Source organism: Henckelia pumila, chromosome 1 (assembly GCF_033568475.1).
Source record: "Henckelia pumila isolate YLH828 chromosome 1, ASM3356847v2, whole genome shotgun sequence".
Classification (NCBI taxonomy): domain Eukaryota; kingdom Viridiplantae; phylum Streptophyta; class Magnoliopsida; order Lamiales; family Gesneriaceae; genus Henckelia; species Henckelia pumila.
This window is the reverse complement of record NC_133120.1, coordinates 114,942,142-114,967,907: the sequence shown is the minus strand read 5'-3', so window position 1 is coordinate 114,967,907 and position 25,766 is coordinate 114,942,142. Positions and strand designations below refer to the sequence as shown.

Genomic DNA, 25,766 nt, shown 5'->3' with positions numbered 1-25,766 from the left:
AAATTTTGCATTTTCGGTCTAACATATTTGTTTCTTATGTTATTTTGGATTTTGTTTATGCCGCTCGCAGGATAGACGTGTAACTCCATGATTGGTTAAAATCAGTTGGTCCCACGTGAGGCCCACTAATTTAATCAATCAAAATCCGTCACGCCACCCACAGGGCAATTTGAAAGAAAAATTCACCGCATAATTGGAGGAACTTAATTTTTATTATTAATTATATTATGATTTATTAGTTATTTTATATTTTATTAGTTATTTTTATTTTTATTATTAATTATATTATGATTTATTAGTTATTATTAATTATATTATGATTTATTAGTTAATTAGAGAGCTTCTTGATAATCCAGTTTTCATTTCGTTGCTCCATATGCGAAGATCATCTAATGTCGTAGCTCATTGTTTGGCTCGACATGCACTCTCTTCGTCTTCGAACTTTGAATGTTTGAATGGTATTTTATCTTGTTGATTATCTAATGTTGTTGTATCTGATTTGAACCCTTCTTAATGAATTGGTTTTTTTCCCTAAAAAAAATATTTGATCTAAAGTCTAAAAAATAAACAAAATTTACTTTCACCTTATTTTTAAGTTTATGACAAATTGTTATTTGCTCTCAACTATCAAATTTCAAAGTTCTAAAAAAAATTAAGCTAGCTTTTGAGATGAATTAGGTTCAAGTCAATTTTTAACATGGTATCAGAGCTCGAGTTCCATCGGTATGTGTTAGACGGCTCATAGTTGGTCTCACTTGTCCCATAGTTGATCACCCGTTAATATCTCCACACTCCAGTCGTTTCATTACTGGACGTGAGAGGTGTGTGCTGGTGTCTTAGTTTGTGTCCCATATTGGTTGGCTAAATAATCTGTGAGTCCTTTATATAAACAAGGACAAACATCTCCTTTTAAATTAGCTTTTGAAGTGAATTAGATCAAAATCAATTTCTAACACAAATTGTTATTTGCTCTCAACTATCAAATTTCACAGTTCTAAAAAAATTAAAAGCTTCCCGTCTTTTGAAAAACTTGTTCAAAACTTAACCCCATTAGGACAAAGCTGATAATTTATAAATTTATAAATTCATTCCTTATATATGAAAATTAAAATTAAAATTTATTAAGAAATTTATACCGACATAATTTGCAATATTTTTTTATTTTATTGTTCTTATCTTATCAGACTTCTCAAAAAATCCATCGGTTGACCTTTTTAGCCAAGTATGGTATAGAATAATCAAATTGTCATCTCAATTATAGTTCCCAAGGATCATTTAAAATGAACACAAGAAAATATTTCTTACATAATTCTATCATTTTATTTTCAAGAAATTCAATGATAATAATAACGTAAAATGATTTTTTTTATCAGGCATTCAATGTTTTTTTTTTACTGATAACCAAATGCTAGTTTTTTAAAGATAAATTTTCATTTATGTTGTTATCTATACAATATTACAATGCACGAGAGTGTTAGCGTAACTTTTTTTGATCATTTTAATGGTTGTGCCAAATTACCCCTATATATTTTTTTTGTAATAGTGAGAAATAAATCACGTTAATATATATATATATATATATATATATATATATATATATGTAAATACATAAGATTTATATATTATATGACACACGCAAAGCGTGTGCTTGGATGCTAGTCTTTTATTAAATATTTAAAATGTGTTGCATTTATTATTTATGTATGTTGTTTAATTATGTGCTAAAAGATTAGATTTATTGTTATGACTTCTACTTGCTCATTCTCTTATTGTGTTAAAAACCACTTAACATTAAAACCCGCAAATGAATTTTTACCTAAAAATCATGAGTTAAAATTAGTATTTCAAATGGAACTGTACGTACATGAAATTTTGGTTAGAATTTATTGAAAAAAGCTTCCATACCGCACGGTGGTCATCCCCAAGTCATGTATCTTCCAATTTTTAGCGAGTAGTCTATTTTTTATTGGAGGTGTTGATATAACATTACACATGTCAACGTTACGTTGAGAAAAAAAATATTTTTTTTTTAAAAAAGGAAAATAAAATATATGAAAATAAAATTAAAATTTGATAACATTGATAACCAAATTTACAAAGGAGAAAAAAATATGGGACCAAATTTATTTTTTTTTCTAATTATATGATGATGATGATGGCGATAGCGATGATAATTATAATATACTAATAATCAAAGTTCGCGTCGAAATTGGAAGATGAGATGAAATTGGGGATTCATGTGCTAATTATACATGGTGCAAGAAGGGTGGGGTGGGACGATGCAATTCCGATCCTATTATATTTTCAGACTTCCTAATCAACTATTTTTTTTATTTTTATGTAAGTGTATAAAACTTTACATCAACCATCTAAATATTATAAAAAATAAAATAAGAAAAAAAGTGATTATATACATAATACATGATATCATATACAACATAAGCTTGCATTTTTCAAACTTTTGTAGATTTTAGTACAACGTTTCATATTATTCCTGCTTGGAAGTTATTCGTGGTCTAGCTAAATTCGATCTGCCAAATCTATTTTTTTTCACTTTACTATTTCAAATTCTTGATGTCACGCATTATTTACACAATCGTACTCTCCTGATGTGTTGAAATGAGCTTGACATGTAGCTGCCTTCTGAAGTCATGATCAGACCTTTCGAATACGTCATGACATGCACAGTTTGGATCTTCTGAATTTGACCTATCAAGTTTCACTTTATATTTGGGTGTTTTCAACCATATTATTAAGGATCGGGCATTAACATGATACTACCAAATTCGTAGCAAGACTAGGCGCAAGTTGCGAGGCTCTCGACATCAATAAGCTAACAACAATACGAAGGTATAATTACGGGCCTTAGTTTATTGGGAATTTAGTATGTATAGCCAGTATTGTAAGTCTTTTGGTTATTCTAGGACTGGAGACTGACCAGTTATAGAATATGTAAGTACTATCTAAGATACTCAGGCCTGAGTATACATTTCTATATGTTGTCTTTTACTTGGAGTATTTTATGTGCATATATTTTGTCACGATTTTTCTGCTGCATGCATATCATGTTGGACCTATTATCCATTGAGATAACCATGTTGGTGAGGGTTGCTCAAGCCTCAATTTTTTAAATAACTGGACACTGGCTAGGAGACGCTTTCATTGACTATGATTGTCAAGGACATTGTTTGTCCATGATCTCGATCTGGTGTGGGAGCCAACTCTTGATGTGATAGCGCGGTATGCTACACACTACAGTGCCTCCAGACTAAGAATGTAATCTTGTTTTGATCCCAAGTATTTTGTACACTTGCATACATTCATCATATAAAATTGTATACTCATATTTTTATATATGGAGGTTTGTCTCTCACATCCCCTGTTCATTTATCTTGGACACCCCCATTTTATGGGGCAGGTCTTTGATTGGATTGACTCGGTGGTCTCGGACATTGAGCTAGCATGAGGTAGCGCTTGCGGGATGATGGGTTAAGCGTGCATGGGTGAGAAGTGTACTAGGATGGGTGACCTCCTGAGAAGCTCTAGTACGCCAAGATAGTGGCGTTGTGCTGCTTGATCTGGTTGGCTAGGTGAACCATAAAATAGGGACACCATATCTTAACGAGTAATAATGTCTATACTAGAGATATGGTCGACATTAAAGAAATGATAAGACTGATCTCGAAGGGATATGAGACAATACCAACAGTAAAGCATGTCCCTCCCACTCTCTATACTCATGAGCTTAATAACCCGAATCATCTGCGCTACCATAAGTATAAGAAAATAAAGTTGCGTCTTGGCTAACTATAGATTTTGGTCTATTGGTAAGCCCTTAATCCTAACAACTGATATCAGACTCAAGGTCATGAGTTCGACTTCTCCCAAAAAGCATATAACATACTTCTCTTCTTCTTTTTTTTTTCGGAGAGAGGGGGGGGGGGGGGGGGGGGGGGGAGAATGTTGGGTTAAGAGTGCACAGGTTAATACTTTGGATAAGTGATCTCCTGAAAAACTCTAGTGTATTGAGCTGTTGACATTGCGCGGACCGTAAAATAAGAACAACAGATCTTAACGGGTAATACTGTCTCTGATGGAGACATGACTGACAGTGGGAAAAAGATATGACTGATCTCGAAGAGATATGAGATAGCACCGGAAGTAAGAGACACTTCTCCCTAAACTTATGGGCTTAACAACCCGACCCATCTGTGCAGCCACAAATATAAATAAATAAAGTTGCGTCTTGGTTAACAACTATAACTTTTGGCCTAATGTAAGCACTTGATCCTAACACGATAGTTTTCTTTCCGGTTTTTGTTGTATTGAGGATTAGATCTCTGCTGGTTGTATAAAATTTTTGTTTCAAGTTATGGATTTGTAAAATTCCTAAGATTTGATTATGTTTCGGCTAATTATATGTTTGTCAATAAATTTTATTTAATAGATGATTTGAGTAGAATCCTTACTCTTACATAACCAAATATATAATTTCTTGAATATGAAAATATCATACTTTCGACTCTAAATTATCTATTATCAACTAGGCTCTATCTTCGCATTATAATAATTTTATCGCCTTTTAGTCACCTAGATACTCTCACCAAAAGTTACCGATACCATTGCTTTACTTCTACCCTACCAACTTTGTCACTTTTTGAGTCATGACAAGAAGTAGGGGATTCAATATTATTTTCAGGTTGTAAATTCTTAAACTTTAGAAAGTTACACGAAAAATAATTAAAAAAAAACATATCTTGAAACAGTCCCGTTACTATCCCCCTAAATCAATTCATCCCTTTGGCAAAATTATGTCAAATCCTCCCCACTAAACCAAAACCAGGACCATTCCCACTCCCCACTTTAAAATATCTTTTACTTACTCGATCTTTCACTCATTTCTTCCAAAACACCTCCCAAAAACTATGGCCACCAAGCTCCAAAACCTACTCTCCCTTGTGTTTTTCTCCGCAATCATTCATCATCTCATCCCCGCGACGTCTCAAGTATGCCCGTATCCGTGCAATCCACCGCCGATCGCCCCCGGAGATAATCCCATCGTCGGCACAACGCCGCCGGTGTCGACCACCCCTCCGGCCACTTTCTCCCCTCCATTCTCAACTACTCCTCCGGCTACTACCGGATACGTCCCATTCACTCCTCCATCACCGTTCTATTACGGTGTCGCGCCCCCGCCGCCGGAGCCTATGGTGCCTTGGTTTCCTTTCTACTACAGAAAGCCACCTCATCAAGACCAGTCTTCGTCATTATCCATCAAAGAATCAAGAAACAATTCCCTCGCCATGTTTCTTCTTCTTCTTTTTGCTTCTTCTCTCTTTTGTATTCCATTAATCATGTAACCGAATCAGCTAATTTTTATATGTATGAGATGGGAATTCTTTTATATATATTGTCTTCAAATATTGTTGCAAAATTTTTGCAACCTTTTGTTTTGTTTTTTTTTTTTTTTTTTTTGTATATTTATTTTAGATGATGATCGCGATTGCATCAAAATTCTTGGCGTTTACGACAAGTAGTAGTATCATCATAAATATTGAGCGTAATATATTTGTATTTTTCCTTCTTGTCTTTAATCTTTGATTAGAAATTCCCACCTACTTCATTGCATCATCGAGTTTGAATAATTGTATCAATTTTCTTTATTCTTTTTACAAGTCATCAAAATTAGCCATGTTCCAAACTTCTTTACTTGTACCAAAACTTCAATTTTGGTGATTTTCTTTCTGTGGTCACGTACGACATGTGTAACAATCGATAAAATCATCTCAAAAAAAAAAAACAATCGAAAAAATAATCTCAGCGTGTGCTTTTCGTAAAAGAGAGTGAGTACTCACACGTAAGCATATTTATAGAAAATAATAATAATATTTGAACATAAAAATTAATATTTTTTTATTGATCGTGTCGAAAGTTTGTATCACAAAATTAATCTGTGAAATCACATGAGTTTTAGTAGGGTTTTTAAAAATTCCGGTCATGATTCACGATGGGATAATATTATATATAGGAATTTTGAAAATGAAAATTATGACGCAAGTAATATATGTGTAATCTACAATCAATTTTGTAAATTAAATTTTTTAATCTTTTTATATTTACTTAAATATTATTATGCTGACTTATTTGATAGTTTTTTTTTTAATTATTGGGTTCCATTAGCTGGTGATGTTTTAAATATTACAACTATATAATAATGCGAGAGCCTATGATTTGAAATTCACGACTTTTTTTAATGGAAAATTTCAACTTTTTGTTTAATAATTATAAAGGTGAATTTACTTCAAAAGTATCCACTGCTCTATAAAGAGAAGACGAAAGGATATTGCAATCTTTTCTTTCTTTTTGATAAAAAAAAAAAAAAAAGAAAGAAAAAAAAAAAACAAAGGCACAAAAAAGAGTGAAAGGAATTCAACTTTTTTACTTTTTAAAATTTTTATTATGTAGAAAAGCCAAATGAAAAGACTGTAGAGGGTATATTTTTCATGTGCCTCAGTCTTATCCTGCCAATGAATTTCAACAAAAACTGAACATCAGTTTGGAGTATGGAAAAGTTTGTAACCAATTCCATAACACAAAAACACATATAAGATCATTTCACAATACAATTTTATGAGACGATAAAATTATTAATTAATTTATTTATGTTCAATTTCTAAGAAACTATTATTTTTGGGAAGATAAATTAATTAAATTAGAGTTTCCAAAGTGAGTTCGAGTCCCCTATTCTCACTTGTATTTAACTTTAAATTATTCAAATTTTGTTTGTATTTCGACATGCATACATCGTAAAATAGTCGATAATTTTTGTGTAATGCTGTACCCGGCCATTATTGTATGTCGACCTAAAAATGAAAAGTAGGTCTTTTGAGACTCGTGAGACGGGTCAACCATACTCATATCTAAAATTGATAAATAATAATAATAATAATAATAATAATAATAATAATATTTTTAACATAAAAAATAATATATTCATCTCATAAAATTAACCCGTAAGATTTTCTCACATGAGTTTTTGTGAAAATGAAATGATGTATTATTTGGATATACACTTTGAATCCAAAAATGACAAATGAAACCATTAACTTGGAAAGTAAAGGCTCATGACCAAATTTACAAAATTAGTTGCGATTGATTTCGAAATTTGTAGTTGGTTGAGATGTCAATGTGAAGTACATGGAAATTTTTAGGCAAACGCTCATAAAGAAGCCTACCCACACCTTTAATTACAAGGATTTGACCATATGCCCCAAACTCCTTCATTTTCAATTTTTCTCCAGTTAGAGTCTTAGAGAGATTATTTGTTATATATAATTCATAAAAAATCTTTTAAGACCGTCTTACAATTTATTTTGTGTAACGAATCTCCTATAAAAATATTATTTTTATGTCAAGGTATTATTTTTCACTCAAGATATGGATCTAATATATACGTCTCACGAATATAGATACATGAGACCGTATATCATATATAATTAGATCTCAAATTCGATATTTTGTTTCAAATTTGATACCTTCTTGCAAGATGAATTACAAGATATCCTATATTTTAGTGCGATTTTTCTTTTAATTTTATGTTTTTAAAATATTGATTGAATTGAATTGTGCAGATGTTGCCGCAATGTTGAGATATTATATTAATTTATATGATAATTAAATAGGGACAAAGTTTATAATTAATTGTAAATGATTATGGACCACGTAAGCTGAGTAGTAGTTCTTTGATGATTGCTGGGCTTATTGTAAACAAAGGCGAAATGAATATGGCCCCTACACTTGGATGTGATTAATTAATTAATTATATTTAAAACATTAGTTTCATCAAGAAAATTTATTGATATGGGTGTTTTCAGTCGCAACTCTCTTTCCTTTTTAAATTTTTTTAAAATCAAATTTCAAGCTAAATTAAAATTTTAAAATACCCATAAAATACTTTTAATAAATTTAGATAGTTTCTCGATTTAAACATACTCAAAAGCAATGACAAAAAACTGTGCCAAACGACTAGTTCTTGGATAGTGTGGTTTATTTGACTAAAATGATTTGCAAATTACTACACTAGCCTGAAATTTACTAAGCACGTATCGAAAATCAGTGTTTTAAAAAGCTTGAAAAAGCGTCGCTCAAGCGCGATTAAGCGTGAAGCGTGAGCAAAAAGTTTCGCTTAGAACAAAAGCGTGAAAAAAACGGTCAACCATTTGGTTGACCATATTAAGCGCAAAAAAACGTGAAAAACATAATTTTTTAAAAATAATATTTAATTTAAATTTTTAAAATTTTTAATATTTTTAACTAATTTTGAATTTTATTTTAAATGATAAATATGTAATAATATAATTTAAAAAAAACATTAAAATGCATCAAAATTTAATTTTCTTCGTACATTTCATTACTTTCGACTAAGAGATGAAACCTGACCTAACGCAAATATTTTACTCCAGATAATTTATTATTTTGAGACTTACGTTTTTATAACTTGATAATTTATGTATTTATTCTTAAAATATTTAAGTTAATATGTTATTTATTCTATTAATTAACCTAATATAATTAAAATTATACAAAAAAATAAAAAATATTTTTTCACGCTTAAACTTGTTCTAAACTCGTTTAAGCCTGTAAAACTTGAAGCTTGACCGTGACGCTTTATCACATTTCGCGCTTTTTAAAACCTTGTCAAAAATAGCAACAGAATTGAAGATTCTATGTCATGATTTTAAATATATATATATATATATATATATATATATATATATATATATATATATATATATATATAAAGACTGGTTCTTCATGTGAGCTAATGTTGTTTCATTTTGGTTCAACCACTACGTACACTTCAGTGACTTCACCTTCTTGTCTTTTGTTTTTAACCTTGTGAAAATTATGAAGTCCTTGAAATATAATTGCTATTTTATTTCAAAATTGCAGATTAAAATAGGCATAGAACCTTTGTTTCTTAAAATTATATATTCAAATTTAGTATTTAATTGTCAATAAGTTGCAATTATCTAGCATCAATATCTCATGTTTGGATAACTTATACTTTATTATTATTATTTTTTTCATATCAATGTCTCGAGTTTGAAATGTGGTCTCGATTTCGAGGCTATTTATAATAAATAAACTCTCTAGATAATAAAAAGAAGTAAAATTTGGTTTTAAGGTAGGGAAGAGCAATCGCGATACATGGAAGTGTAGCATTTTTACAAAAAAAATCATTATATCTATTAAATATACACTTTTGTTATAAAACTCAAAGTTTATCAATAATTTATATAATGAATTTGAGAAAAACATGTGATAAATGTATTCATGTGATTATGGAGATTCTTTTAACAAATTTATTAAGAGAATCTTCATAATCACTTATTTTTAGAGGTTGCAAACACTACCTTGATAAATCTCAATCATAAAATCTGAGTTCAGGTAGTGTTTTGTTAAGAGAATCTTCATAATCACTTATTTTTAGAGGTTGCAAACACTACCCAATATCTGTGGGATCCACAATTTTTTCAATGGACCCCACAAATATTAATAAATCTCAACTCTTAATTACATCATTGGGATAGCGTCTGTAAATGTATGATGAAATTATCCCTTCCGGGCTAGGTACCACAACACGAACACTCGATTACATTGGATTCAAGAGTTCAAGAAAAATTATGATCCAAACAAAGGTGTCAAGTGGGTCGAACCAGCTCAATTCAAGATTTATCAAGTTTAAGATTTTCGAGTTCAAGCTTGAGTTCAAGTCCCCCAAATTAAAAGTATATATTATTATTATTAAAAAATAATAAATAAATAAAGCTTTACTTGGGTATTGTAGTAAATTATTTCGTCCTGCATTTGAAGCCCTTTTACTAGCTAGGGATCATGTGAGTATATTTTATAACTCGAATTATGAAAACTTTTATTTTATTTTCTTTGTGAGATAAATGTTCAATTGTATTTGAATGGATTGAAGTTTGTGCCAATTATGTTTAGTTGATAAGTAACTTTCAATTTAAAGATATTATATAATATAATAACATGGTGATTTCAAAAATAATAATAATAATAATAACATGGTGGTGAACACTTGAATTAAGTAATTATATTAAGCTAGAGTAAACAATGGTAGAGTATTTTTTTATTTTTTTTTTGGCTTCATTTTTGGACATAAGTAATTGATTTTAGAAATTGAAACGAAATTTGCTAAATGTTTCGTGTGTTCCATATTTCTCAAGAATATCTTTTGAAAATGAGCATATTTATACCATAGAATATGATAGGCGTGCACATAAACTCAGAAAGGGTGAACTCCCTCCATCTCAATTATATAATTTTTTATTTCACACTGAGAAAAAATCATTGAAAAACAAATTATATAGACATTTTCTATTTTATCTCTAGTTAATAAGAATATATTAGTAAAGAAGTGTAAAAACTATTATTAAATATGACGTATGACTATATATTTGAAATAAAAATAAAAAAATAAAAAAAAAACGTAACCAATATAATGAAAATGGAGAGAGTATTTTTTACTGTAAATATCAGATTGTGCTAGAATACTCGAATGTGCTTATTTATATGGAGTAATTTTTTTTTATCATACATCTATTATTTCAAATATCAAAATATTATGTCAACTTGGTTAGAAATGTGTGGGAACATCTCTTCAGACATCTTCGTTCAGGATTACCCACATAGTTGAAGCTTCAAAGTACAGATCCAAGTAATGCTTACTTCCAGCTATTCAAGATGATGGAACATTTGATGGTCGGGATTGAGCCTAGTCTCCGAGAGGGCACAGCGGTTGTCGCATGCTAAGCTCGGCTTTGAGATCAGGAAACTTCTCTAAATCATGGGACTTTCCCAAAACTTTCTGCAACCACAACAAATGGTGGAATCGTTATGGTAGTTTCAAATTTAGAGAACAGGGCCAAGTCCAGATAATACTGACTCAGAGTTCACCATTCGGTTTCTGTAGCAAACAAAAACTGAGATGGCGGTAAAAGATGAATGCATCATGTTACATCAACACGCCTTGAGATGTACATATAAGGCAAAATTGTTAAAACACAAGGGAAATCAAGTTTCATGAGGCATTCGGGTATTTACTATAACATGAAATGTTTGTGTAAATGATGTATTACCTCAAGAGATGTTGCAGAGTGAAAACATGTAATATGATAAATTTAGGGGTTCGTTGAAATAAATAGGATGGCGAAACTATTTATGGGGAGCGTAAACATAGAACAAAGTGAACAGTGGAACAAGTTGTACCCACCAGTGCAGAAAGGTGAGCTTCCTGGAGAGTATTTCCATCAATCTCTAATCTGGCGATGGGAAACTCCGGCAGATGTCCAGATTGTTTCTTACCAAGCAAATCACCGGGACCACGAAGAATAAGATCCATATTTGCAAGGTAGAATCCATCTGATGATTTCTCAAGAACCTTCAACCGCTTTAAGCCAGAGGTTGTAGACGATAATAATATGCACTTGGATTTCCTCTCCCCCCTGCCAACTCGACCTCGAAGTTGATGTAATTGTGCAATTCCAAATCTCTCAGCATTCATAACAACCATCATCGATGCATCTGGAACGTCCACTCCAATCTCAATCACTTGTGTAGAAAGTAATATATTAGTTGCACCGGACCTAAAACGCCTCAAAGCTTCATCTTTTTCATCACCTTTCATTTTTCCATGTAACAATCCACAATTATAACCAGTAAACTTGTTAGAAATTGTTTCAAGATCAGCTGAGGCAGCCCGAAGCTGAGGCAGTTGTTCAGACTGCTCAATCACTGGATAGACAATATACACTTTCCCACCTTCTTCTAATTCGTCCAACATCATCTGCAAAAGTTTAAGCACTCAATAATCAATATCTAAATTATGAAGTCAATAGTCTCTTTTTTAAAATGGGCAATCGCTTCTACTGTCTACCTCATCGTTCTCAAGAGTCAAGCACATACCCTTCTTAAGAAAATCAAACACGTAGGTCGGATTTGTACAACTTTCAGCATTCCAGACACAGATTTTTTTTAATATCTGGACAATGCATTTAATAACAATGCCGGCATTCCTTCTTTTCTTACCAAGTAAAAATGTAATAAAATGAAGGTTTTGGATTCAATGGAATGTTGAACTAGGAACAAACCACTAGGATATGGTTTCAGTTCCGGTTCCTAACAATTTAGATTTCTATTTGGTTGTTTTTTGAACTAATCTAAACTCAAAGTATTCCTTTAAATTTTACCACTAAAAAATAAATAATAGCAGACTCATGAAGTAATCAAATGAATCAAATTTAATCATTTAACAACTATATTACAAAATAAAATGAATGTTTAATTTTTCTTAAAAAAGAAATAAAAATAAGGTTTAATTTAAGTTGTATAAATCAAGTAGCTTAAATTATGTTAATTAAGTTTATATCAGTGTTTTCATAACCGAACATGGTCAACCATTTAAAAACTACTCAACCGGTCCGGCCGATTCAATTGCACGTCAGGCTGGAACACTGTTATATTATATAAAATAATAATATAATATAGTAAATAATATATTTAAAATTTTAAAGATTTCAAATATGTACGTAAATAATAAAATATATATATATTTATCAAAGCTTAAAATCTGAACAACACACATATAACCATTAATCAAAATATCAAATATAACTATATATATATATATATATATATATATATAGTAATTTTCAGCTGCCCAACCATTCCTGCCCAACTCGTCCCCGACCACTAAAACCCGCTACCGGGTTTTAGTTGTTTTTTTAAAAAAAATTTCGTATCACTAAAACCCACTACGGGGTTTTAGTTGTCGGGATGAGTTGGGCATCATTGGTTGGACAGTTGAAAATTTCTATATATATATATATATATTAACAAAAAAATAAATCAAAATAAGCTCAAAACTACTAAAATAATATTTTTAACAAAGTTTAAAATCCAATCGTATAATATATGTATATGCATATATGGCCAAAGATATAAGAAATAATTTTTTTAAGGAATAAAAGAAATAATCAATTCTGAAAAAAATAAATGCAAAAAATTTATTAAAGAAAAAGGAGCGAACCATTTGGACCGGTTTAACCGTTAAAATGGATTATAAACTTGTTCCAAACCGGACCCATCAGGCCGTCACAGATTCCCGGTCAAACCACACGCTCCAGTCAAGTTTTGAAAACAATGGTTTACATATACTTCAAAACCTTGAAACTTAATATTAATTTACGATTCTAGTTTTCTTATTTCTAACATCAAAATCAAACCACGAGTCACCGATTCTGATCCTGTTTTAGGAAACAGTTTTAGTTTCAATTTATAGTTCGAAGGAAATCGTGGTCAGGTCTCCGTCTACCCACAGCACAAGAAAATATAGTATGACTTCTTTTTAACAACTTGGATGCATGGGCCTGCACAAATGCATCAACCTAAAACCTGATTTGAGTATAATGTGTTAAGCACAATTAACAGATGCATATAAATGTATATATTAGCACTAATGCACTTCTCATAGAGAGCTTTCTTAAAATTGTCTACGGATAAAAGCAAATTTAAGTCGAGGGGCATGCGAAGACGATCTTTTTTATCAAATCGGTACAAAATGCTCCCAGAAGTGTATAGGAGGCAACATTCTCTTCCATCTTATATATCTATTTCTTTATTTCAATAATCGGGAGACCTAATTCACACAGCAAAGTACTCCCCACGAAGTAAGTTTTTTGCTACAATTCTAGAAGTGGCATCAGTTTAAAGTAAACAATGAAGATGACATTGTATTTACACTGAAAAAGTTACCTGGTAGGCCTTCTCAAATCCAAGTTCATTTCCTTCGATGATGTATGTTTTGACTGGCGTTCTTCCCGGAGGCAAATCAGTAATCTGTCATTTCAAGTACACCAAAATGTGCAAGATAACATAAAGTATAGCATGAGAAAATAGAAAAACTGAACCAAATAACTCGCAACAAAAAAAAAATTTGCTCCATACAATAATAATCAAAATGAAGAATAATTGAATCGGGCAAAATTTTCTTCATGCATTATAGAAAATCAGGTAGGGCATGGGCATAGTAAAGAACAAGTAAAAGTAGTTGGGAAAAGATAATTGAAATTTTATAACACATTATGAAATATCACCAAATCTTTGTTGGAGAAACCAAAATAAAGGAGTACATACTTGAGTCAGGGACATGTCACCATATAAAGCCAGAGCCAGCGACCTTGGTATTGGTGTGGCAGACATTGCCAGCACATGTGGAGCCATGACAACATCATTTTTCAGAGACTCCTTCAAACTAGATGAGCCCAGTTGCGAAGTGATTGTGTTGAAATATAACTGCAAAATGGTGAGTTTTATCCAACACAAGCATAATATAACAACAGGCATAACATTACATGATAAAAATCGAAAATGCCAACACAATTGCATAGGTCTAAATTTGAAACTTCAGCTTCAGAAAAGATGAAAGTAGATTGCTTGCGATGCATCTATTGTTCGGAAATATAATTGCACCCAACAATACTTCTGTCCAAGCAGAAAGCTCAAAGTAAAGTTATTAAGAGGAAAAATGAAAGTTGCTGGCTGACTAATGATCATTCCATCTAGTATGATTATTGGTTATGAAAAGCTGGTGGAATTGAAATCTTTTAGACTAAGTCAAAAAACTCCCACCCCAAGACACACGTGAAAAATAAAGGAAAAAAGCTTAATCTGGCTGTCAATAGTATTGCTATTATTCTGTTTCAGAAAGGCCGTCTGTATGACTGTATCATCCTTCCCCATCCCATAAAACAATAAAGCCGCTGAATTCCTTAATTTGACTTCGACAGTAAAGTTGATTCTTGTGAATAAACAAATTTATAAGAGCCATAAGTTTTGAGGAAATTTGAGGGTTGGTATTGTGCAATAGAATCACTTTACTGTAACTCCATTTTGGATACAACACAAAAGTTGCATCTAGTTGTCGTTAAATCTAGGCAAGCTGAGAGAGGATGCGGAACAAGCTTGCTACTATCAAATTACAAAAAATTCATTCTAACTCAACCTAGATTTCTGTAAAGCATCCAAGTGAACATTTAAGTGAATGTCGAATCAAATGCTACCTTGCTATTGAAGCGTCCTCTTTGGACAACACCAAAACGATGTTGCTCGTCTACGACAGCAATGCGCAAGGCTGAGAATCCCACTTTTTCAGCTATTAAGGTATGAGTTCCAATGACCAAAGAGATATCTCCCAGTTGGAGACCCTATAAAATAATTATAGCAAAAAATGAAATCAACAAGGCAATGGAAGTAACTCTGAACAACTTGTGGAAACCTACCTTTCTAATATTTTTTGCTTCTTTCGCTGGGGTTGAGCCAATCAACAGAGCAACAGAAGGCTTTTCATGGGCCTCTTCTATTCTCTCTAGCAAACCAAGAAGGTGCTCATAATGTTGGACAGCAAGCAGCTCAGTTGGGACCATAAAAGCTGCCTGGAGATAAAGCAACAAATCAAATACATTGAGTTTTCAAATATACAAAAAACTTAAACATAATGAAGAAGTACAAACAAATGACCTGGTATCCGGAGCCAATTACTTCCAGGCATGCTAGAAATGCCACCACAGTCTTCCCACATCCAACATCACCCTGGACATAGTCAAAAAAAGAACAAACAGACTATGAGAACAGAATAAAGCATCAAGTACATTATAAAAGGTGAACGTTAGAAAACGTATTAGATGGAATGATTTGTGCACTTCGTCAAATGTCAAGTAAAGGTAGACATAATAAACCGGAAACTGAGAAAAATAATCCAATACCATGGTTACCAAATCGAAAGAATTTGAAACCAAAAAAAATGATTCGGTTTTGAAAGAAACCAAAAGATTCAGTTCAGTTTACAGTTTAGAGGTACAATCTAAGGATTAAAACAAGACGAAACCATGAATATTTTTCTGTGGTTAAAACCAAAACTTAACCAAGCCCACATCAAAACCAAACAAACCCAGATCAAACCAGAATCAAACCTGAACTTTTACTTTTTTTGTACAACATAATTTATTATCTCATTTTTTGAAGAAAATGTCAAATTTATTTAATAAGATTCAATTTTTGACTTGAAATATATAAAATATTGGGAAACAAAAACAAAAAAATAAACAAAGATTGACGGTTTAATTCTAAAACAAACCACAAATTTCAGTTCGGTTTCAGCCTATAAAAAAACTTTCAATCGAAACCGAATTGTACAAATTGATCTAATGTAAACCCTTAATTGTAAGACATGTTCCGGACTAACTCCTCCCAAAATCATATATCTTGAAAAAAATATGACGCCAAAATTAGCTTCCAATTGGCAAATAATAGTTATTATCAACTATTTAACCACATCTAAAAACCATTTCACTTACCCCGTAAGGAAGCTAACCTCTTTCGTTTCAAATTTCCACAGTTTTAACTTTGGCTGATGCATCAGGACCTTGTTTTTCACTTATTCAAAGTATATAAAATTATGGGTTTTGGCACTTTGAACCCCAGTTCCCCAAGTGAATGCTCCTACTTTCAATTCAAGAAATACACATGTAATGCCATATTTTCCAAAATGAGAATATTTATTTCCTTAAAGACCATAGCACACTGAAAAGAGATATGGGCATTAAGATTCAAACTCTTTCCCCAAATTACTTGTGACTTAAACTTTCAGAAAATTATTATCTTTGGATTCATATTGAAAATAAACCTGGAGAAAATAATTCCTGATGTGTCCAATCACCTTTAATTTGTGTCATTCTAAACTACCCATTTAGTGGTGACCGGTGGAACATAGTGACTCTTACATCAGACACACTACTTTTCCCATTTGAAAAACCATACAGGTCCACACACTGCAGCATACATACACATTCGATAACAACTGGACTAATACAAGAGGTAGGGGAACCACATAGTGTCCATACAAATATTATGTTGGCCATGCTTTCTACCATCAAGACATTGTAAAGCCAGAACCCAAGTAGAATAAAGAACAATCTGCACCTACATTACGCTACGCCGCTACCTACTCAGAAATGAAAGAGGCATTACTTCTAGCTTCAAAATTTAACGTTGGTCAATGCATACATCTTACAGCCGAGCACATCACAAACCTCTGAAGCAACATGATTACAGTGATTATCAAACGATGAAATTGTCCTTAGAAAACTTTTTAGTTTTAGATTTACCCGGGTACACAGTTGATAAGACCAATGCATTGGAAAACCTATAACTCCACCACAACACTGATTCACTAGTCAAGACTTCTAAATGTAATTTAGGGGAAACTCACATAAACCAAATCAAATAGAAAAATTATTTTTGAAAAAATAAGGAAATTAATTTAATGAAAGGAAACTCAATAACAAGAATTAGCTACCAAGGGAATTTAAACTCCTGCAGATTTTTAGATTTCTCCTATACTTTATAAGCAGGTTCAATGTTGCGAACAAGATGCAAAATTTTAGGAACTTGTAATCAGAAAATTTTAATTTATGAATGATATAAGGCACTTCCAAGACCTGTAAGAGCCTGTTCATTGGAACTGGTCGTTTTAGATCCCAGATTATTTCTGAAGTAGCTCGCAGTTGACTGGGGGTAAGCGTATAAGGAAGAACCTTCATGAAGGTCTTGGTGATACTGCACCAATCCTCCATAAATGTTGTGTTGAGTTCGGGCTTCATGTACCTCTCAAGCAGACCATCTTTTTCAAGAGTAGTACCAACAGATTCAAGCATTTGGAATAACCTTGCCAACTGACAGAACATTGCAAAGGAACATATTATTATGACCTGATTAACATGGCGCCATGGAAATGTTATTGGACAACATATTTCACCTAAGTAAATTACATTTCAATGTTGGAGAGGCTGGCATCCAACTCAAGTAATGCTAAAATACGAGTGCAAGTAATATACATGTCCAACAATTGAATATATAGAGTTTCTTTGAAAGTTCAATTTCTCATAGATTCATAATAAGGAAGAGAACTACCTAGAACAACAAAAATAAGAGAGAATAAACTGTGGATCTATGAGTTCATAATTGAAAGGCAGATAAATATTTCTTGTGTGACATATAAGGACAAAAATTCAAAAAACGATGAAAATGTTGAGCTGTTTAAAGTGAAATCTTGGATGCCTGTCCAACTAAACAGAATGGAAACAAATAATCTTATGTAAAGAAAAGACTGGAGATCCTTTAGGCCACAATGGCATGGAAACATAAAACCAAATTGCTTCAAAGAACAGGCATATACGCATAGGTGTTGCTTTAATTAACCACATGAACATGTCCCAGCAATGTTACTGATCAAAAGTTCCCTTACAACCAAAATATATGGAGCATTGGATAACAAAAACTTGTCACCATCACCTGAAGATAAAAAAACTCATCAAATATAAGCCTTCTGCGAGCTAAATCTGCCTCGTTGAAATCACCTGGCTGGTGAATTCCAATATAAGCCTGCATCATTGCCAAAAAAACTAAATTCTCCACCATTTACCAGACATGAAAAAATATAAGATGAAGTGTAATTATCCGACAAATTTGGACAACTGGGGAGAGCAGTGAATTACAAAAAAGCATGAGTCAAAGCATATTTAGCATGGTTGAACAAATTAGCAGGTCATGCTGATTCTCACCTATTAGAAAAGTATTGCTGAAGTTCAAAGACAACACAGTATGTAAAGTCAAAGTTCAAGGGTTAGACATGATTGGCAGGGGCAAGTACAGGAACATTTTCACTTCATGACTCCTGAAAAGAAATGGGAAGGTTCATTTATTTCTTTCCAGAGCATGCACATGTCCCGCGCCAGGCAAAGGAAACTGGACTGGCGACAAGTGCGGAGAAGAAAGCAAGAAAAATTTCTGATTGTGAAACACATACGAGCAAAATTTAACAACAAAACAAATATATAAAAGATTAAATAAAATGATTTGCTGGCTTACTGAAACTATAGGAAGAAACAAAATGAAAGACAATGACATGAAAACTACAGAAAGTCTTAAATTTACAGTCATAAGATGTGAATCATCAACGCTAACTGTGTCTCTGTTTTGTTTTCTCTTCTTTCCAATCCAATCGTACGCCCAAATGGTGGGTTGGCAGTAATGTCTAACAGCATATACTCAGCTAAGTACAATTTATTTACATGCATCAAGTCATAAAAATGTTAGCCCGTCTCACGGCAATTAAAAAAGAAAGAAATAAATAGATTGGGCAGTGTAAAAAACCTATCGAGTAATGTTCACTTGAAAAGAACAAAATGTAAAATACTAATGGACAACCATAACACAAATCAAAGCCAGTTTACGCACATCAGAAAGACATAGAAGTCCAAACTCCTGAGTAACATCTTTAGGAATAGGATCAAGATTGACTGGCAATGTCTTTAAAGCTCTGAAACAATGTAAAAGAGAGATGGATTAGAGAAAAATGCATGTTTCTGATCAGGCGATAGATCAGTTTGGAAGTAGAAAAGTGAAAAATAGATTAATGAACCAAATCTACAGATTCGGAAGCAGTAACAGGAGGACGCATAGCATAAGTATTATGACCACTAGACACAGGGAAAACAGTCGTTCTATTCAGAATTCAATTAAAGATATAAGAATCATCTCTGCTGAATGAAGATGAATGTGAGGTGGTTGCAAATGAAGCTCGTTGTGTGCAATCGTGCTTATGTGGCATAGGCATGAGATGCAATAAATAATATCATAGCAAAACTATGGTTTTTACAAGATAAAATTGTTCGATTTATTATTGCAGCTACGAAAGGTCGTGTCTCATATTAAAATTTGTGACTTTTAGCCAACATATAGTAGAAATTTCATCTGAGAAATGATTATCTTGAAAAAAAAATGTAAAATTAGATCTTAGAGGTTAAAGAAGCAGACCTTGATATAATATCCCTTAGATACTCAGGGTTGAGACCCTTTTTAGAAGGATATATAGGGTAAGGTCTCCCTTTTGTGTACACAGATGAATCTCCTTCATCCTTAAGAACATCAATATGGTACTCTCTCATTTCAAAGTGATCTTTACTATTCCCCGACCGAACCTTCAAAAATGAGCATTTCTGAGTAAATTATGTGCACGAAGTAGTTATAAACAATAAAATCATTACCAAACTGTCCCGCACTCAAAGAAAACATAATTGAAGTAGGTTTAACAGAGACCAGCAAAGGCCCCGAGCACCATATTAAAATAGTCGAGCAATGAGAGAAGGCTGAAAACACACTGAGCTTGTGTAACTTGCTCTCCCTCCATTTTACATTTAATTGTCTCTCGTGTATTTTCATGAAGACATATTCAAAGTATATTTGGATATCTCAATCATCAGAAGCTATTTTATGTCAAACATCCAAAACCGAATAAGTCATCAATTCCCACAAGCCTTTACTATTAAAATGAAAGCTAAACTTTCTCAAGCCCTCAAATTTTAGCTCAAAACCATGAAATCATGCCCAGTGGAAGGGATTACTCCAACAAAGAACATGCCAGAAAGATAATATCACATTGTAAATAATAACAAATTAATACTCATAACCCCACCTTACCACTAACGCACACCATGTCTCCCTCCCTATGTTTATCCTGAAGACTTCTAAGGAAAGGTGGGCAGGTGAAGCGAGTACCACGAAAAAATTTCTTCAAATGCAAATAAATTGTTCTTTTCATGCTATTCTCAACTTCAACACCCGTGCTCTCAGAATTTGGCTCGACATCTGCAACCTCACAAGCTACAACCACCTCCAAAAATGCAAATGTATAACTGGCCCGAATTCCCCTGGAAAAAAAAGGCTATAGTGTTAAAACTCAAGTCAAATGTTTATCTCTATGTTTTAGAAAATCTAGAAGAAAAGCTCTGTATATCAACTGCATGATAGTGGTGGAAAAAAATAAAGAAAGCGAAGAGGAACATGCAATTCACAATGACACATTTATATAGTGTGATGCCGGTAAAGGAACAAAACAAGTATGAATGGCGGTACTTTCAAACTCTACTGGCAGGTGACTTCCATTGTTAATCTTAGCGACAAAATACTTGTTAACTGATACACAATTCAATATATCACAAATGCTCAAACATCTCTCAAAGTCAAGCAAGTTTATGAACCAACTAAAAGTTAATGTGGCATTTTTTGAATGAAAACAAAGCAGTGCTGAAAAGCAACGAGAACTGTAAGATCAAAAACAACCTTTTCTTATTTATCAGTCCCATCTCTGCTCTTCGGTTGAATCAATCTAGAAGACTGTTGCAGGATGCAGGAGAAAACTTTATTTATTTCATGCACTGGCTGCTATTGTAAGATTATTATGCCTTCTTGTATCATTTTAGCATCTTCTCTCACAATCATCATTCTTGCATCTCCAATAACTAAGAAAACCCAACTCTACGACACAAGCCCAAACCTAACGTTGATAGATGAAATAGTAAAGCAGGGATTTTATACACATAGGTCCAACTTAGACTGGACGATGCGCCTACAATACTAGGAATTTTGTAATTTCAAAAACTAAGTATTAAAAGCATTCTTTACAAATAACCATTTCGATTCATCTTGTTAGTTTTCTTAGCATTTTTTCACAACCCATGAATAGCCACTCAAATTACTGATTCATTTTAGAAGATTGATTAGTGACTATTCTTGGTATAACTCAAAAACTTAGAACTAAAACTAAATGTCCTCAAAGTGGAGGGGAAAGGGGGTGGCATTTGTCAAATCAAATGGCTTTGCCACTGTCAGCAAGAATGCTCACATAAAATCACAAATGTCAAAATAGCTGAATCCAAGGTGATTATGTTAGATCTCAATGATAAATAAATGTTGACAGGCTGACCTTGAGGAAATCACTTGCCCAACAAAAATAAAGTACTGCCCATCATCGATTTCCACCTCAGCATTCTGTAAGTCAGCATAGGTGCGAGGGAAATGGTGTAGTAGTTTCCGCAACTACAAAACAGATAACCAGGTAGATCCATCAGACATCAATATCCAAAACAAGTCTAAATATATTTATTCATATAACGCACCGTGTGAAAACCACATTTTTCCAGCTGACTGAGCTGCCGTTTGTTTAGTCCAGGCACGCAGCTGATATGTTTATCAAGAATTTGTGAGACTGATAGACTAGCTTGCCGTGCCTCAGATCCAGTACTGCTGCAAGGTTCCTCTGTGGTCAGCTGTAAACCATTTCTCGTTTCGGTCTTTCTATATGGCGACTGGGAATGCAAAGTAGATTCATCGAATTTTTCTTCCAGGGAATAAGGGGCACTGATATTTAAAATCTTTTCACATAAAGATTTTGGAGCTTGAATCATACAATTTGGACCCACCCAATTTGCATCAACACCACTAGGACTACATCCCTCGGGAATTTGAGGTACCTCAGATTCCTTGGTATCAGAATAACATGGTGCTCCATCATACAGCTCTACAGTTGGGAAGTAACCAACAGTTATAGAAGGGAATTGCTTGTGTACCAAAGTGGGATCAAAACAAACATTATGGCCTTTGAGATTCTCAATAAACTTCTCACGAAATCTTTCATTCGCAATCAAATCATCAAGAGCTTTATAACCCATCAAAACTGATTCCTACAAGTCATAAAAGTTGTTATCATGACAACCCCTAACATAGAAAAAGAAAAGCAGAAAGTGAGGAGCATAAAATATTAAATCTTAAGAAACCAGGGACAACGTGTTGTGCTAACCAAAAAGGTAAAAACTAAAACCTTGATTAAACAAGACAGCATACAAAATATATCATTTGAATAAGAACACCAACAAGCAATATTGGCAGTGTTGTTTTCCATTTACATAATTCTCGGAAATGTGAGTTCGGTGAAACACTAGAGTTCATGACACGAGATAGCTTCTAACTAAACAAAAAAAATATTTAAACAGATCCAAAACACGATTCATAAACAGCAAAACTGATTAAAAAATTTAAAGGACTGATTAAAAAATTATTAGTTAGATTACATATATCATTCTAACTGATACTCCAAACACTATTAAGATAAAAATTCAACAGTTCTATTAAGATACCATAAGAAATACTCTACATTTAAAAAGCTCCAAAACATAGGATTCATAAACTGACAAACAGCTAAAAAGCATTACTTCTCCATTTCCCATTAAGACCTCACAACAATTGAAACCATAAAACACTATTACGGCTACATTAACAGCACCACATGGATATTAACAGTAAATGAAAAGGAGAACATGCTGCTCGATAAAACAAAGTTACAATTGGCAAAGTTCGAGATGAGAGTAAAGGAAACAACAGAATGATTATCATTCAAGTATTAGGGAGAAAAAATAGCAAGAGACAAAAGAAAAGCAAATGGTATAACCTCCAAGAAACTAGATAACTGCTTTGCATAATGAGTAAATAGTGGGTAAAGTAAATTTACTTCACTTCATCTGTGAATGGCGAGGAACACAGTGGGAATAATATCAACAAGCATAAAAAAAATTAGGAAGACAGATTACCTGCATACAAGATAAACTGCATGAGAATGGTATTCATCAAAAGAATGATCAAAGAATAAAAACCAAAAAAATGGAGATATACTGGGTTAAATGAAATACGGATGAAAAGTAGCACACTGACGAAATACACCAGCCTTGTAACCAACAATATCTACTGCCACACAAAACCAAATTTCGTGATCTGAGACACTTGCCTTTTCATAACCATCCACACCCTCTGGGAAGTTGTGCTTTGATTGGAAGCATAATGTTAAAATCTTTGGCGGAAGAAAATTACCAAATCTACATGAAATTGGAGAGAGTAAAGCAGTGTTTTGCAAAGTAGAGGGGGAAAAGAAAGAAAAAGAAGCAAATTTAAGCAAAGAAAACCACACCTCAGCCTTCTGCCAAAAGTATTCCTGCAAGCTCTACCAGCTTCAAAACATACTGTATATCTCAAACAATTGCCACTAAAACCCTGCAAAAGAAAGATCAAGTTTACTATTGTGATGCTCTAATTGATAATCTTGAAAAATGCCCCGAGTGCAACATAAATGACTTATAAATATTCATGCAAGGACATTTTAACACCATGAAACAAGTATAAGCCAGGAGGGCTAGTTATTTGTTTCTATAGCATAGTTCGAACAGTAAGATTGCAATTGACATCCTTAAACGGAAAAAATAAATCAATCATGCACCTAAAGATTATGAAAACTGTAATCTTGGTCCATATACGAGGCCATTTAAAAAAAAAAAAAACACTCGAATTGGAGTTTTTTATGAGTTCAATTACTTGAAATTAAGATGAGCTTGAGTTTATATTTGAATTCCTGCAGTCCCCTCCTGGTAAATTATCATTAACAAAAAATAACCCATCATCCTACTCGTTAATGAATTTCTTATGGCCATTCTTAGTATTGACAAAACTCACCATATTTACAGTTTATTATCAAAGAGAAACCATTTCCGTAGGCCCGTGATTCACGTAACATTCGTTTCAGCTTTTAAATAACACCCCAAAAGATTTTTAAAAAAAAAAAAAAAAAAAAAAAGGAGAAAAAAACACTTACCATGCCAGAAAAATGCACGGGCGAGGCCGTAGCTGCCATACAAAACAAGGCTACGACGGGAGAAAGAGCTGCCTGGACATCGAACCTTTGAAGCCCTAAATTGGAGTCACTTGTTCGCCATTGTAGGAGAAAAATGAAGCTAGTTTCATGAAACAGATGACCGAAAGCCAACACTTCCGTGAGTAATGGCTCCTGGATATATATTACAATTCTATAATATATTTTTTGAGTACACAATTCTATAATATATAATTTGTGGCTTAAGTGTGATTAGTTTTACTTCAATTTTACTTTAAAAAAAAAAAACAAATTACTTCAATTTTTTTAATGAGGATTTTACTTCTTTTTTCAAACTAGAAATTTACTTCGAATAAAATCTTTACTTTACTTCGAATTTATTTAATAAATTCTAATATTGGTATATATTTGAAAATATATTGGTAATTTTATTTTTATAAATAATTATGAGGAGAGAAATAAATAATTATGAGGAGAGAAATAAATGTATATGATATAAAAATAAGTTAATGTAAAAAGGTATATTCTATGCATTTAATTACATCGGTGGTGATGGTTAATATAGTGATAGAAGAATACTTATTTTTTTTTACGCTTAACACGAAATGCTATATTTTTTATAATATTCTAAGATAGTGTTTATAATTGCTAAAAATAATTGATTCATATTCTCTCTCTAAGGTAGTGTTTATAATTTTTAAAAAATAATTGATTCATATTCTTTCTATGGACTATGATAATCTATATCAGTTGTTTATGTGTAAAAATAATGCATTAATATTTTAAATGTATGATGAATATTTATATTAAATTATCTATTTTGATTAACTTATTTTACAAAATTGTTGAGATATGATTGAAATTAATAGAGAAATGTAATAAGTTAAATGATATTTATGGGAAAAATTTTAAATAAATGAAAGTTCTTACATATATCTAGTTGATTTTCTTCGACATTTGCAATTGATCCGAAAGAGACATTGAATGACAAATCGTTAGAAAAATGTTTGAAAAATAAAAATAAAAAAATTTCTTAACACTAGAAGAATTATTGCATCCATTGTTCTTATATATTTGTCACTTATCACCCTTATAAATTTTATAAATTGTGATTATAATATATAGAAGAGGT

At 32.4% G+C, this 25,766-nt stretch overlaps 2 protein-coding genes across 4 annotated transcripts; one reads left to right on the top strand and one right to left on the bottom strand.

Annotated features, from left to right (window-relative positions):
* Positions 1-4,925: 4,925 nt before the first annotated feature.
* LOC140873204 (uncharacterized) lies at positions 4,926-5,360 on the top strand. Its single transcript, XM_073276240.1, has one exon. It carries the CDS (start codon positions 4,926-4,928, stop codon positions 5,358-5,360), a length of 435 nt encoding a protein of 144 aa, XP_073132341.1.
* Positions 5,361-10,516: 5,156 nt separating this feature from the next.
* On the bottom strand, positions 10,517-24,789 carry LOC140882417 (ATP-dependent DNA helicase homolog RECG1, chloroplastic/mitochondrial). 3 transcript variants are annotated; one of them, XM_073288412.1, is made up of 17 exons: positions 24,617-24,789; positions 23,939-24,021; positions 23,759-23,846; positions 22,098-22,661; positions 21,905-22,017; positions 20,615-20,849; positions 19,957-20,120; positions 19,378-19,459; positions 18,433-18,522; positions 17,580-17,813; positions 15,601-15,672; positions 15,363-15,515; positions 15,144-15,287; positions 14,218-14,376; positions 13,837-13,920; positions 11,297-11,869; positions 10,517-10,891 (listed from the first exon to the last, which is right to left on the bottom strand). In XM_073288412.1, the coding sequence occupies exons 1-17, from the start codon at positions 24,653-24,655 to the stop codon at positions 10,799-10,801; spliced, it is 2,970 nt and encodes a 989-aa protein (XP_073144513.1). In that variant the 5' UTR covers positions 24,656-24,789; the 3' UTR covers positions 10,517-10,798. The 3 variants fall into 3 exon arrangements, with proteins under 3 accessions (XP_073144513.1, XP_073144522.1, XP_073144529.1); XM_073288421.1 differs by lacking the exons at positions 23,759-23,846; positions 23,939-24,021; positions 24,617-24,789 and adding an exon at positions 23,647-23,755 and having other exon boundaries at positions 22,098-23,564; XM_073288428.1 differs by lacking the exons at positions 23,759-23,846; positions 23,939-24,021; positions 24,617-24,789 and adding an exon at positions 23,486-23,738.
* Between the last annotated feature and the right edge of the window lie 977 nt (positions 24,790-25,766).